Below are 15,528 nucleotides of genomic sequence, written 5' to 3' on the forward strand. Positions count from 1 at the left end.
TGTTTGGCAAAACTGATACAATTATGTAAAGTTTAAAAATAAAATAAAAAAAAAAAAATAAAGTAAAGGAAAGGATATTTGAAATAAGACCCATGCTTTGAAACTACTGAAAGGAATCTATGTCATTTTCTCTTTTATATTTGATAATCTGTTTGTTGTTTTTTTGTTTGTTTGTTTTTTAATGAATGTACCCTATTGAGATAAGTTTAATGAATATATTTTCAAGTCCTTCAGTGTGTCTGCATTAAAACTAAGACAGCATTGATAAATGCCCAGCATAGTGCTGGCACATGATGGGCCCCTGAAAGAAGCTACAGTAATTATTACAGGTAATGATGGTAGATGGTGTCTCATTTTTATGTTTCTCTATATTGTTATCTCACAGCTTCCATGGGACAAGAGTCCATCCGTTGCTTCTCTGTTTAGGATTATACAAGGCTGCAGTCTAGGTATCAGCCAGGTCTGTGGTTGCATCTGAGTTTCAGAGTCCTCTTCCAAACTCAACCATTGGCAGAGTTTATTTCCTTCCAATTGTAAAACTCATGTCTACTTGCTTCTTCAAGGTCAGGAGGAGAGCATCTTTCCTTCCAGCTGCTGATGTCAGGGAAGGCTTGGACCCTCTTTTAAAGGTTTTGTCTGATCTTATCAGGCTCACTCTTCTGCTTTAAATAAACTACTCTCCCTCATGATTAACTTATTAACACCTTAACTACATCTGCAGAATCCCTCCATCTTTGCCATATATGTAGCACGATCACAGGAATAATATCCCGTCACCTTTGCCATATTCTGTTGGTCAGAAGCAAATTACTGGTCATACTCATACTCAAGAGGAGGGGATCATAAAAGAGCGTGGGTCTTCAGGGTCATCTTAGAATTTTGCCTACCAACCTTGGCAAGCACCAGCAATCCATAACCAATATTACAGGATGCCTGAGTGCAACGTTGACCCTAGTTCAATGAAGCCAAAGGATAAGGTTGGCCTCTTGAGCAGTCAAGACAGATTGGCTAGTTGGCCAATGCCATTCATCTGTGGGTGCCCTTTACCAGCTGTCATCTGCCTGTCAGCATTCCTCATCAGATGTGCTCTTTTTACTTGATTGTTCAGTTCTCAAACCATCTTTAGAGATGAAATCCAATTTTAGTGATGCCACTGTTTAAGTAATAGAGAGAAATGTTAGACTGGCAGCAGCCAGGCAGTGAGGTGTCAAGGGAGCTCGAGGTAAGGTTTGGGGCTTGTTTGGGGAGCGCAGACAGCTAGAGAGAGTATCCTCGATCAAGAAGGCAGCTGCTCTTCTGTTCAGCCTTGCAGGAGTGCCTGTCCAGTGTTGCCAGATCTTTTTCTGTTTTAAGAGAAGCCAGAAATCTGGATTTTTATGTGAAATCCCTTGATTTTCAAATGTTGTCATTTGTTCCAGCTTTAAAACTGTGAATAGAGACTTCATTAAACCTCTTCTTATAAACCTTCCTGCACTGTATGTTAGCAGAGAGCTGCTTTGGCAGGAAACATTTCTCCTTTGGGTTTGGGGGGATTTTCCTAATGTTGGTGAGCAAAAACATGGCAAGAAGAGTCACTGATTAGGACACATTTTGATGGTACTATTTTTTAAATGTGAAAAGGGTCTTTTTCTAGGCCAAGTAAGATGTTTCTAAAGTTTATCTCACAGGCTTCCATTTTACAGTGTGTACTGGTAGTTCAAAGAAAGAAAAACCCAGATTAGGTTGCATAATGAAACACGTAGGAATTAGTATTGCCTGGTTTATTAAGGAGAGATTGAGGTACTTTCAAGCAATGTTACATAGTAGTTAAGCATATGGATTTTGAATTTCAACCAATGTGTGCTCAAATTCCTCCTCTGAAATGTTTTGAAACTTGTGTAAATTACTTGATTTCTCCAGGTCTGGTTTCCTCCATCTGCAAACTGAGGGTGATAATAAGATCCAGGATCTCATCATAAATATTAAGTACATACTAGCTGTGATTATAATGATATTCAGTTTCCTTTAAGACTTATTGCTCTGGCTAAAGTAGTGCAGATACTCTAGACATCCCAATTTGACCCCTAGCCCAGACACTCAAGGACCATTAGTCACCTTGGCTATAGCATTGTAAGGGGTCTACATACTCCTCTTATGAATTTATACTGTACATCATAACTTGTACTCACTCCACAGGCAAGTATTTATTATCTACTCTACTGTATACCTGGCACTTTATGAAGACCATTTGGTAGGATTTTCTCAATGAGTAAGACCTACCTTATAAGGTTATTGGAAGGATTAGTCTGTGCATGAAAACCAAGTATCTGCCCCATGTTGATAGCCATATGAACAAGAGCCGCATGGCCAAGTCATGGTGGCTTTGTGCTAATCTGCTTTGTACTAATAAGAAAAACTAAAACTTTTATTCAGTGCTGGCTCTTTTTCAGTCCTGTGGTGGATCTGTAACAGATACCATCAACACATTTGGATTTTTTTCCCTAGGTTTGTTTTGGGGATAACCGGTTGAGGGGTCATTTTGTAGCAGAAGGAATATGACAGTTAGGAGTTGGGATCTAATGGCATGGGCAAAGTCCAAATTTGGGTTGTTCTTCACACTTTGATATTGATCCCAAGGAATGCTGGTGGCTTTCATAGGGACTTCTCACATGGAGAGGATTACATTTTCTTCCAAGTACATGCTATATCTTTGCTCTGCCCCAATTGTCTATAATGACTCATCCCTAACATTACTAATCACAAGGCTTAATGTTCCCATGAGTGATTAGAGTGGGGATATCCTAGTAAGTAGAAAAATAAATCAGAGCAAATTTGGTAGATCTGATATTTAAAAATAGAAAAGTAACTCAGTTTTGCCTAAGAATGGGGCAAGAACAGAGTCAGGGGCTGGGCAGAGATAGAGAAAATGCTTGCAGAACATGTATCTTATTGTTGGGATGGAAAGAAAATAACACTTGGCAGCTAAAGGGGCTGCAGGCTGCAGGCCTCTGGCTTTCTAGTCACGGGCCTTTGCCTAAGACCAGCTGTCAGTGACAGTGTGTTTTATCCAGAATCATAAAGCCAAGTAAGAAAACCCAAGGGTTCACTTTAGGTCAGTCTTAAAAGTATCCAGGAATTTCTCACATGTGTTGGTTTGTCTCATACTTTAGATCATACTTTATTTTATGATATATCTGTATCCCACCTACTAGGGTCAAATAGTATTTTTTTCCCAGTCTGAAACTTAAGTGAGCTGTTTTGCATCCTTAAAAAAAAAAAAAAAAAAATGTATAGGACTGTGTTTACAACATTGAAAAAAGACTGACATCTAAGTTAAGACCAGGATATTCCCTAATGATTTTACATCAGGTTTCATACCCTAATTTTAAACATGTAATTTAAATTTGCAGTTAATATTTATTAAGAATCGTTCAATCATCAAAATTAGCTTTGAAGCTTGCTTATATATTAAGTCTTAAGTTCAGCTCAGTCACTTAGTCATGTCCAACTCTTTGCAACCCCATGGATTGCAGCATGTCAGGCTTCCCTGTCCATCACAGACTCCTGGAGCCTACTCAAACTCATGTCCATTGCATTGGTGATGATGCCATCCAACCATCTCTTCCTCTGTCATCCCCTTCTCCTCCCACCTTCAATCTTTCCCAACATCAGGGTCTTTTCCAATGAGTTGGTTCATTGCATCAGGTGGCCAAAGTATTGGAGCTTCGATTCAGCGTCAGTCCTTCCAATGAATATTCAGGACTGATTTCCTTTAGGAAGGACTGGTTGGATCTCCTTATGGTCCAAGGGACTCTTAAGAATCTTCTTCAACATCACATTTCAAAAGCATCAAGTTGTTATTATTCAATTCTACATAATAAAGAGTCTAAAATGGAAGTTTTCAAACGGAAGAAAATTCAGTCATTGTATTCTCATCATTGTTAGGATAATTTTTTTAATAATCTGTTCTGGATGATAAATTACCCAACACGCAGTGGCTTAAGACAATAAACATTTATTATCTCAGTGTTTATAGGTAAGGAATCTGGTCACAGCATGGTTGGGTGCCTCTGCCCAAAGGTATCCTATGAGGTTGTGGTCAAACTGGTGGCCAGAGAGGCTGTCATCTCAGAGTTCAACTTGGGAAAGATCTGCTGCTAAGTTCACTCACATGGTTGCTGGAGGATTCAATTCTGAGGGCCTCAGTTCCTTGCCTCTCATAGGCTAGCTCACAACATTCTCTCTGGCTTACCCAAGAGAGAGCACACAGGTGGAAGCCATGGTCTTTCTGTAACCTAATCCATCTCTTGACACCCCATGACCTCTGCTGCATTCTTTTTTTTTTTTTGCTGCATTCTGTCATTAAATCCAGTCTACTCTCATAGACAGACCACACAGCCATGTGAATATCAGGAAGTGGGATCATTGAGGGACCAACCTGGAGGCTGCCTCCCCCAGTAGCTAGAAAGCAATCTCAGATGAATGACAACCATAAAAAGCTAAAGAAACAAGCATATAGCCTATCAATCATTATTTCCCAATTAAAAGAACATCTGTGTAAGTAATCTTAAAAATAGATACTGAATCAGAGAATCTCAGGTTAAAAAGACAGTATAAAATCCAGCTGGCTTACTGCCCTCCTTCTGTTAAAGCTGTCATTCAGCCCTTGCATCTTTAGTGATAGGAAATCTACCGCTTTAATTTTTGAGGAAATCCTCCTGAAAGAAGTTTTCATTGTGAGCTACAATGAGTTCTCAGTCATTAGCCCTAGCTGGAGAGTCATTTTACTCTAGAGTCTAGGTGCTTCTTCATGCCAATACAAGGGTTTTCTTTTTTGTTTTGTGTTAAAGTTTCTTTCTTTTATTTTATATTCACCATCATAGTTTTGCTTTCACTCTAAAATTAACCAATTAGCCCTCATAGCAACCCTATGAAGTAAGTACAGTCATTATCCTCATTTTGTTTTAGATAAGGAAATTTTGGCGTAGAAAGTTTAGGTAATCTACCCAGATACTACAGGCAACTTGGCTCCTATGTCCACGTGTTTTTTTTTTTTTCCCACTGCTTTTCTACACTGATGAATTTCAAAACAGAAATGTTTTTTGGAACTGCTTAGCATAGAGACAGATAACCTTGCAAATCTCAGTAGTCTCTGGAAGAACCATCATTTTAAAGCCTAGTTCCCCCAAAATGTATATTCCTAGTGAAGATCCTGGGTCACTGGGGAAAGAGTAAATCAGGTTCTGAATGCTGTATTTCAGAAGGCAGAAGAGACATCCATTTGGGATGGCTGAATAACCATGACCGTGGATGCCTGGAGGAACTTGCCTTCTTTGATCTAATAAACTCATTAGGAGCATCTTTTTACCTGACACTGGCTAAATGAGGCCTCGTGGCCCAGTACAGGCCAGCAGAAGCAGGGAGATGAAAGTTCAGCATCAGACAGGCAGGAGTAAGAAGAGTGGGCCTGGCAGGTCCTTGAGGCAGGAAAGTCCAATGGAAGAGAAACTCTTTAGCCAGCCTCTGATGTAACATTCAGTTTGTATGCATTTGTTTAGATACAGACATGGTCATCATTTACCTGTCCGCTGGCATTACATCAAAGGACTCTTCAGAAGAAGATAAAAAGGCGACTCTCCGTGTCATCAATGAAGAAAATAGCTTTCTAAACAACTCTGTAATGATTCTCACCTACGCCCTCATGAACGGTAGGTAGTGTTTTGAGATCCTTTTCTTTCAGATAAAATGTTCTTTCTAAGTACATGCTGCTTTCAAAAAATAAGAAAGAACCATCACAGGGTGCTTTGATGAGGGTATAAGGAACAGATTCCTTCCCAAACCCAGCTTTCTCCCCCTTATATGGATACTCAGGGCATGTGTCAGGATGTCGCTGTCTCTTCATCTCTTTGTCCAGTCAGCTCTTCATTTCTAAAACTTCTGCAGTTACATGGTCTTACACAGGCATCTGTGCAGCTCCATTTTTTTTTGGGGGGGGGGGGTTTCTCCTTATATACTTGGATTTTGATACTGTATGAAGCTTATGAACTTACCTCATTGATTTAAGATCAGGAATCCCAAGTACTAACCTAGATTATTCTGTAAAACCAGGACTGTGAATATTACATTTACCTGCAGGATCACCGACTGTGCCGCTTTCTCCCTATCCCCTTGCGTGTCATGGCAATGAGATGTGTCTACTTGACAGAGTTCTTGTGAAAACTAACCCCAACATAGAGTGAGCACCCAGAATGGTGCCAGGCACTTGCTAGGTGCTCATTAAAGTTGATTGTGTGGCTGTTACATCAGTCTGTGAGAAAGTTTACAAAACTGGCAAATCTGATAGAATACTCAATAGTTTCCCTTCAGCAATTTAACCATCCTCCAGTCTGACAACAGCCCAATTTTCTAGCTCCCTGCTGTGTCTCGTCCCCTCCACCCCCCCACCCCCATCTACAAATACACAGCTCTTCCTTTTCTTCTTTGGGCCCCTTGCTCTCAGTGTTCAAAGTGGCCCCATTCTCTTGTTCTTGAGAGAACACATCTTGATTTACAGTCCTCCTCACCTGTTGTCTCTTATCTCCCCTCTCCACTTCCAGATTTCTGTGCAGAACCAGCTGGCTTGAGGGGCACTGGTTCTTATATTTTAATGGGATAAGGATTACTTGTAGATTCATCTTTAAATGCAGACTCCCAGGCAGTGTCTACAGATTTGTGATCAGACCCTCCTAGATAAGTTCCAGGAATCTGTATTTAGGCCAGCGTGATTGTTTTCCAGATATTTTGTGGACTGCTTGCACATGGAAAAGCACGGGGGCTGACGTCTAGAGGTTTTCCGTTTCAGTCTGCATTTGCTAGCCGTGTGGCTTATGGCTGGTTACTTAATCTTCTGGGGGCCTCACTTTGATCGGTCAAATGAAAAGAGTAAAATCTCCATAGGGTTGCTCTGATAATAAATATGCAAGATATGGTGTGCTTATGAAGCACACACCATATACAACATAGTGCGCTGAGGTCTTAGAGCTGTTTCATACAACATCTCTTGTCTTCAAGAAGCCCTTGACCCAGTGAGGAAGATAGACAAGGCAAATGAATTAAAGGCAATAGAAGAGGTGTAAGGAAACATAAAAGGAAGTGATCATGCCTTTCCCATGTGTTTTGAAGGTCTGCTCAGGCAGATACTGAGCAGTTTTCTTGCATCACCCATCTCTTCACTGGTCCTAGATCTTCCCATGGGAGTATCATATGCACTTGCTGTGCCCCTGATAATTCCACTTTTTGAAACTTCTGGTTACTTCCCATAACCACTCTCATCTTTTCTCTTTCTTCCCATAAGCTAGCTTGACACACCTCTCTGAAAAGTATCTCTGAACAGTACTCAAGAGGGTTGACACATACCCTTAATTCTGTCAGTTCAAATAGGGAAGCAGAATCACAGTGAAAATTGTGGTATATCAAATTAATTATCAGAATAAGAACATGAACTATTGATGAGAATTTAAATTGGTGTAGCCATTGTAGAAAACAGTATGGAAGTTTCTTTAAAAACTAAAAATAGAGCTACCATATGATCTAGCAATCCCACTCCTAAACTTCTATCAGAGAAAAACAAAAGCTCAAATTGAAAAAAAAAAAAAATACATGCACCCCAATGTTCATAGCAGTACTATTAATAATAGCAAAGACATGGGAACAACCTAATTGCCCATCAACAGATGATTGGTTTAAGATGTGCTAAATGTATGCAATGGAATATTACTCAGCCACGAAAAAGAATGAGCCATTGTCATTTATAGCAACATGATGAACCTGGACAATTAAGTCTGAAGTAAGTCAGATAAAGAAAGACAAATATATCGCTTATATGTGGAATCTTAAAAAAATTAAAATAATACAAGTGAATCTATATATGAAACAGATTCACAGACATAGGAAACAAACCTACAGTTACCAAAGGGAAAAGATGTCAGGGAGGAATATATTAGGAGTATGGGATTAACAAATCCTAGTATACATAAAATAGATAAGCAACAAAGATTTACTGCGTAATGCAGGGAACCATATTCAATATCTCGTAATAACCTATATTGAAAAGTAATCTGAAAAAATATAAATGTATATAACTGAATCACTTTGCCGTACACCTGAAAACAACACAATACCTCAATTTAAAATAAGAGAATAAGAATGTACACAATTATGGGGGGAAACTGGAAGAGTAAAGATGCAAAGAGGAATTGACAACTCAAAGGTTATTAACCAGCTCTGATCTGGGTGAACAAGTTGAAGCCTGCAAGGATATCTGGAGACTAGGACCACTGCAGACTGTGTAGGAAGTCTGGTGTGGAAGTCTGTTGTACAAGTCTGAGAAGTTGTTGTCTTTGTGGCTGCTCTCTCTGTGAATTCTCAGTGAAGCATCCGGAGTGAGCCTGCCCTTGGTTGGGTTGCCTTTGGTGAGTAAGCCAGCAGTTGGGAAAGGGAACTGAACACAAATCAGAAGAGTGGAATGAACTGGAACTCTCAAGTCCCTCTGTGTCTGTCTCTTAACATCTCTCGCTTCACCTCTCAAGTTACAGCACTTCATTTTTGGCCACGTTTAACCTGGAAGCATAGAAGAAAGGGGATTCTGGGAAATGTAGTTTCCAACACGACCACATTGTTGATAGAATAATCCAGTCTGCCACCCTACTTACTCTGCTGCCACCCCTGCATAATGCTTCATAATGAAGTGACATAAAATAACCCAATCCTTGGTATCTTGTGCTGTGCTCTTTGTCTGGTAGATTTTCCTGTTTGTTACTTTTCTTGTACATTTTGAAAGAGTCATGCAGTACATGACAAAGAAAGGAAATGTTTTTATCGCCTCAAATTGTCTCCTTTTATCATTCACTCCTGTAAGCTTCTCAAGGGTGTAAGATCATGGATCAATCACATCTTATGTGTTGTCTTTTACTCTGAAGTATACCACTCACCTCCCATTTCAATTCTGTGTCAAGCAAAGGCAACGATAATCTGATTCTGATTCTCCTTTAGCATTGTCTGAGGGGAGCAAAATCCAAATTATTTATATACAATGTGTTAAGAAAGAAATTATACCCATTAGATCCTGCCATGATTTTAGAAATGGACTTCCAAAGCTAGAAGTATATATATTACCTATTTAAAAATGATAAAGTCACTGAAGGTAGGTGAACCATGAACTTTTAGATTTTTTAATGACTAAACAGTTCAAGAACATGAGGCAAAAATCTTTTTAAAACTCATTGGTAGAATTTCAGTAGTGACTGAAATAACTTGAATTTGTTTACAATAGTACCCATATGGGATCAGTTACTAATCCTTTTGACTGTGTTCCAACAATAGCAAACCAAAACTTTAAAAAAGGTTTATTAAATTTATTTTTGTGCTATAGATTACAGATGTAGAACAATACATCCCAGTATGCCTGAATCTTTTACAAAGATTTTAAAACTCTCTAAACATAAAAAATATATATTAAATAAATCAAATCCAGTATTATCCCTACAATATAAAGCATGAAAACATTTGTAATTAAAGTGAGTTTAAAGAAATGGGGTTTGGAGACATCACTAAATACAATCCATAATTCTTTCATTTAGTTGCATGAGACTTTGGCAAGTGTTTAATAGGCAAAGAGGTAAGAAATGAAATGGCAAACCTCAATCCTTTAAAACTCTTACAACTTCATCTACTAATTTAAATTAAATGCAGACTTGTTAATCATTACTTTTGCTTTCAAATATTAAATGCAGAAAACTAATTTACATTTTATAATTAAACTTTCAAGGAAGAAATCCTTGCTGAATGGGGCTCCTCTGTTTAGTCATGTGTTTTTCATCATTGCCCTTTGAAGAATTCCTTTGGCCTCATTACTATTTGAGGAAAGATCATGCCTTCAGCTTTGTTCCTCTGCAGGAACTGGTATCTGTGTCCTGAGTCCAGATTGTCTCTGCAAAGATCCCTTTGGCACTGCAAGACCTCATTGAGACCCTTATTAGATCTAAATGACAAGGCTATCCTATGGATATACACCAGTTTGTTTTACATTGTCTTCCCTTGGCTTTCTATTTCAGATGGGGTGACTGGCTTGAAAGAGCTGGCTTTTCTAAGAGATCTGGCCGAACAGAACTCAGGGAAGTATGGCGTGCTGGACCGGATAGCCTTGCCTGTGATTAAGGGCAGCATGATGGTGCTGAACCAGCTGAGTAACCTGGAGACCACAGTTGGCAGGTTCTATACCAACCTTCCCAACCGGATGATTGATGAAGCTGTCTTTAGCCTCCCCTTCTCTGATGAGATGGGAGATGGTGAGTTCGGAGAAAACTTCCTACTGAAGGAAAGCGAAAAGAAGTGGACATGAGTCAAACAGCAACTTTTAAATGTTGTTCAGTATTTGCCATGTGAGCTTTAGGGGAAGTGTGGGTGTCCCTTTCTCTGGTCAAAGGATTGTGTAGCCTCCCCGCCACTGGCCCAGTGAGTACTATGTTCTAGAGCAGAAATCCGCAGCCTTATTTCTTCCTCATTGCTCTAGCCTCAGTCAACATACTGGATCTTGGGATGGGAGGTGGGACGGAGGTATAAGAGGAAGGGAACTTATGTATACTTACAGCTGATTCATGTTGTTGTGTGGCAGAAACCAATACAATATTGCAAAGCAATTATCCTCCAATTAAAAATAAACAATTAAAAAAAAACGTAATGGGTACATCTAGAAGCTTTGTGAGGATTCCCCCCAATCTAAAAGTGAATTTGGTACTAAACAGTAACTTTGCACAGCAACTGGTAAATAAGGCAGAAGTGCTTGGGATTCAGCATCAAAGGCAAGGCAACACAGTGTAGTCAAATAGATACAGGCCTGACGTGGAGAGGATTTCAAATCCTACCTACCACTTGTTATTTTTAGTAACGTATTTAATCTTGTTAACTCACATTTGGTTATCTGCAAAAACACGACATCTTTCACATAATAAGTCTTTGGGTTATTAACTTTATAAGATTTCAGTTCAGTTCAGTTGCTCAGTCGCCCATGAACCGCACGCAGCACGCTAGGCCTCCCTGTCCATCACCAACTCCCGGAGTCCACCCAAACCCATGTCCATCGAGTCAGTGATGCCATCCAACCATCTCATCCTCTGTCGTCCCCTTCTCCTCCTGCCCTCAATCTTTCCCAGCATCAGGGTCTTTTCAAATGAGTCAGCTCTTTGCATCAGGTGGACAAAGTATTGGAGTTTCAGCTTCAGCATCAGTCCTTCCAATGAACACCCAGGACTAATCTCCTTTAGGATGGACTGGTTGGATCTCCTTGCAATTACTAGGCAATTAGTATTGCCTAACAGCATCACCATATGAGATCTTGTTTTTAAGTTCCATTTGCTAGGAATTTTTACAATATTCAGAGAAAACTCACATATAAAAATGAATAAATCTTATAGAGGCTATGATTTATAGAAGTTCAGTAGATATGTTCTTTCTATAGGGAAGAAGCATGGTAGCTACTGCCACACCTCAATTTCTTTTTCCTTCCTAGTTCTGGCAGGGCCAACAGATGTGTATAGAATAGAAACTCATGCCTTTACATAAGGTTATTTCTTTTTATAGGGAAATGTCAGTCTTAAACGTGAATGACAATTTATGCATTTTACCAATGTGGCTGAATGCCGGTCAAGTATTTTGTCAGGCAGGGATGGACACATATCTCACCCTCAAGAAGTATTTTAATCAGATAAGAGAAAAATAGATCAATGGAACATGACAATTCTGTGTGAAAGGAATTGAGACAGGTGTAGAGACTGAGTCCTGATCAAGCAGAGCGGATTATGTAGTCAAGTTCAGTTACCGTTAGTGGTATCAGGTAGAGTGGGACCCTTCCCAAAATATTCCATCCAGAAGCTACCATGTATGCTTTAAATTAAATTATATGCAAAGCTGATGCTTTCCAAAGTTTAGTCCTTAAGGCCTGTTTTATGACTCCCAAGCAGTGGGTTTCAATTACTATTTATTGATCTGCTGCATTCCCCTACTAGAGTATATCATATTTATCTTTGTATTTTCAGTCCCTGGAATTACTGGGTGATACTTCCTCTAACTCCATGACAAGGGGACCCTGAGTCTAAAGAAACTCATGTTTAGATGGCTCTAATTCAAAATCTCCACAGATTCAAATATCAGTTACTAGACATATTTCTTTTAAAATATAAGTCTATGTACTTGTAGGGAGGGTGTATGGGTATTTCATTAAGTGTAGCAAGAGCTTAGCAGTCTTTATTTGCCACAATGGGATAAAGAGTCTTCTGTCCAAATTGATAATTGAAAAGTAAGACTGCCTTTCTTTTATCAAGCTTGCTCTCAGTATGTCCAGAGGAGAACAGAAATTTGAAGTGAGCATGTGGTCCCCGAGTATTTCTGTTGCACTTTACTGCTCTGTGAAAAAAGACTTTCTTCTTAGACTAAAGCCCAGGGGAGTGTGGCATGCAGACTGTGACCTCTGTTTCCTGGCCCTCATAGCAATGCTCCCATCATTTATAACCCCTTTGCGCAGGGATACCTGAGCAAAAATCTCCAAAATGTATTTTTAAAAGCTTCTTAGATAACTATTATTTTTAAATGTTTTAAAACCAATAGATAGCATTCTGAAAATTGACTACTTAAAGAATGCTTTTGAATTTATAATAAATACCCATTGCATAGCTTTTCTTTTTTCTTGTCTTACTGAGATATAATTAACATACAACAGAGCATTTGTTTTAGGTATACAAAATGATGATTTGATATTTGTATATATTGCAAAATACTGCAATAAGTTTACTGTATACCAACCACCTCACGTAGTTATAATTTACTTCTTGTGTTAAGAACTTTTAAGATCTACCCAAAGCAACTTTCAAATGTGCAATACTAATAACTATAACTATAGTCCCTATGGCTGTACATTATATACCCAGAACTTCCTTGTGTTACAGAAGTGTATCCACTTCTTCCTTCCAAGTGATACATTTAATTGGTCTTTGCAGTCACAACAACTCAATAATATTTTGAGTGGACATCAGACACTATTCTCTCTGTAGAAGTCTTCAAGGTGATTTAAATCCCTTTCCTAGGTGTTGATAAAAGAATGGCTTTCTGCCATGCTAGTAGGCATGAACATGTCATCAAGCGTTGTAAGACATAAGAGCAAGATGGAGAGAAACTATCCATCTTTTTGTTCTAAATTTTATTTAGAACCATGTGTTGTTGTTCAGTCGCTAAGTTGTGTCTGACTCTTTGCAACCTCATTAGAACCATGGGATTGTAGAATTGTCAGGGTCCTAGAGATCACTTTGTCTCAGCTCCGCATAGAATGCACAAGGAGATGGATTCAGAGAGGTGGCACGTCTCAGCCAACTCAGTAGTAGAAATGAGAAGAGAGCCCAGTTGTTCTGCTGCTCCGGGCAATGTATTGACCACTGTTCATGCATTCTACTTCTGTAGGTCTTCCTCCCCTTGGCTTTTCTCTTTCCCTATGTATCCTATTGTATGGCCTGTGAGCTAAGAATGGTTTTTATGTTTTTAAAGATTCATTAGAAAAAAAAGAAAAAATATGCACCAGAGGTTAAATAGCTCACAAAACCTAAAATATCTACTACCTGACCATTTATGTAAACGTTTGCAAGCTCTTGGCCCAAGTGACTAGAAATACATTCCCTTAGAACTTTAATGTCTCCTTTAGCTGCTCAGAGTTCTAAGTGGCCAGATCATAAGATTCTGTACCTTTCTATGTTTTATTTTTCTCATTATCTTTCTGGTTTTTTATAGGATTCATTAATAAAATAGAATACCTTATAAGCTTTCCTTTATCCATAATCTCTTTCATTTAACATCCCCTAGAAATGAGTACGGTGAGCTTCCTTGGTGGCTCAGCAGTAAAGAATCCACCTGCAATGCAGGAGACATGGGAGACAGGTTCAATCCCTGGGTTGGGAAGGTCCCCTGGAGAAGGAAATGGCAATCCAGTCCAGTATTCTTGCCCAGAAGCTTCTATGGACAGAGGAGCTTGGTGGGCTACAGTTCATGGAATCACAACTGAGCCCAGCACAGCACAGAGATTGGTAAGGTTGTTACTGCTATGTCCTTTAAATGGACATGAAGATCAAGTTTCAAAGTTATGTCCAGTATCATATGTATGATATGTATAGGGCACAGTTGGGCTAGAGCCCAGAATGTTAGATTCTTTGTCCAGTGGTCTTGCAAAGTCAGTTGAATCATCCCCACTTTGGAAGTAGAATGATAAATATGTTGCTGATGTTTCGTATGGATCTGGAGTGTCGTATCCTTTTAGGTGAAAAAATAGTGGAAAAGGTACAAATTACCTCCATTTAAGGTAATGAAGATGTCTGAATTCCTAAAGAGTCTATTTCCCTCACACTCATAACTCCTTTATGCTGTCAGCAAAGGCAGTGCTTGGTTACTGTGGCAGACAGGAAACTTCAGAGCAAACTAAGATGCTGTTTGCCGCATTCACAGTGCCTGGAGCACAGCACCAGCCTTTGTTCAATGCCTTCTCTGACATGTTTTGATTTTTTATTTTGTTTTAACCCGCAGGTTTGATAATGACTGTAAGTAAACCCTGTTATTTTGGAAACCTCCTTCTGGGAATCGTAGGTGTGGACGTGAACCTGGCTTACATCCTTGAAGACGTGACGTATTACCAAGACTCCTTGGCTTCCTATACTTTCCTCATAGATGACAAAGGTAATCTACTAAAACTTACATAGCAAAGAACGGTTTCTTTACCATCCTGAAGAAAAGTCATCTGCAGAGATTCTGATACTAACAAAGTAGGAAAATGCTGGTATTTGTAGAAAAAGTGTGACTAGGACTACTTATTTGTCGTAGAGGACCATAACGATGGCAGAATGCATCTGAAGATCGTGCATTTGTTTCTATCTTGTGTTGAGGGGTAGGTGATAGTTACTTATAACCGTCAGGAAATTAGACTTGAGGATTGAATGAAACATAGAAGTGATCCTTTGGATCTTTCTTTGGTCTATATTGTTTTCTTAATACTTACTGACATTAAGGTTTATGTGATAGATTTTATGAAATGAAAACCAAATGGTCAGTACCTCCCAAATATTCTTGATTAGGGAGATGTTCAAGAATTTAAGACATCTTGCTACACTTCCAAAGTTTTATGCAAGAAAACATAAAACAAGTTCAGGTTTTATTGGACTGCTGAGTTACAGACTGAGCAGCTGAGTGTTGAGCAGCCCTCCCAGAATACCCCACATTTCAAATCTACGATGAGCACTTTTATTAGAATCAGTTCTTCCTACAACATGTTTCCCATAGTGTGTGTGTGTGTGTTTTTTCTTATTACAGGGTATACCCTTATGCATCCATCTCTTACCAGGCCATATTTACTCTCAGAACCCCCCCTTCACACTGACATCATTCATTATGAAAATATCCCCAAATTTGAGTTGGTTCGGCAAAATATCCTAAGGTAAGGAAAAGGTGAGGGTCATAATATCTTGTTTTTTTCTCTGAGAATAG

The 15,528-nt window shown here is 39.1% G+C and overlaps 1 protein-coding gene across 2 annotated transcripts in view; it reads left to right on the plus strand.

The window, feature by feature from the left end:
- CACHD1 (cache domain containing 1) overlaps nucleotides 1–15,528 on the plus strand; it is a 235,715-nt gene that overhangs the window by 178,828 nt on the left and 41,359 nt on the right. For both annotated transcript variants that reach the window (XM_086390374.1, XM_086390375.1), the window contains exons 8-11: nucleotides 5,538–5,687; nucleotides 10,071–10,304; nucleotides 14,575–14,724; nucleotides 15,355–15,478. In XM_086390374.1, the coding sequence (XP_086246500.1) occupies nucleotides 5,538–5,687; nucleotides 10,071–10,304; nucleotides 14,575–14,724; nucleotides 15,355–15,478 (658 nt within the window). The remainder of the gene's footprint in view (nucleotides 1–5,537; nucleotides 5,688–10,070; nucleotides 10,305–14,574; nucleotides 14,725–15,354; nucleotides 15,479–15,528) is intronic.

Source organism: Bos grunniens, chromosome 3, assembly GCF_055505025.1.
Source record: "Bos grunniens cultivar Pamir isolate PY7600 chromosome 3, Bosgru_T2T1.0, whole genome shotgun sequence".
Lineage (NCBI taxonomy): Eukaryota > Metazoa > Chordata > Mammalia > Artiodactyla > Bovidae > Bos > Bos grunniens.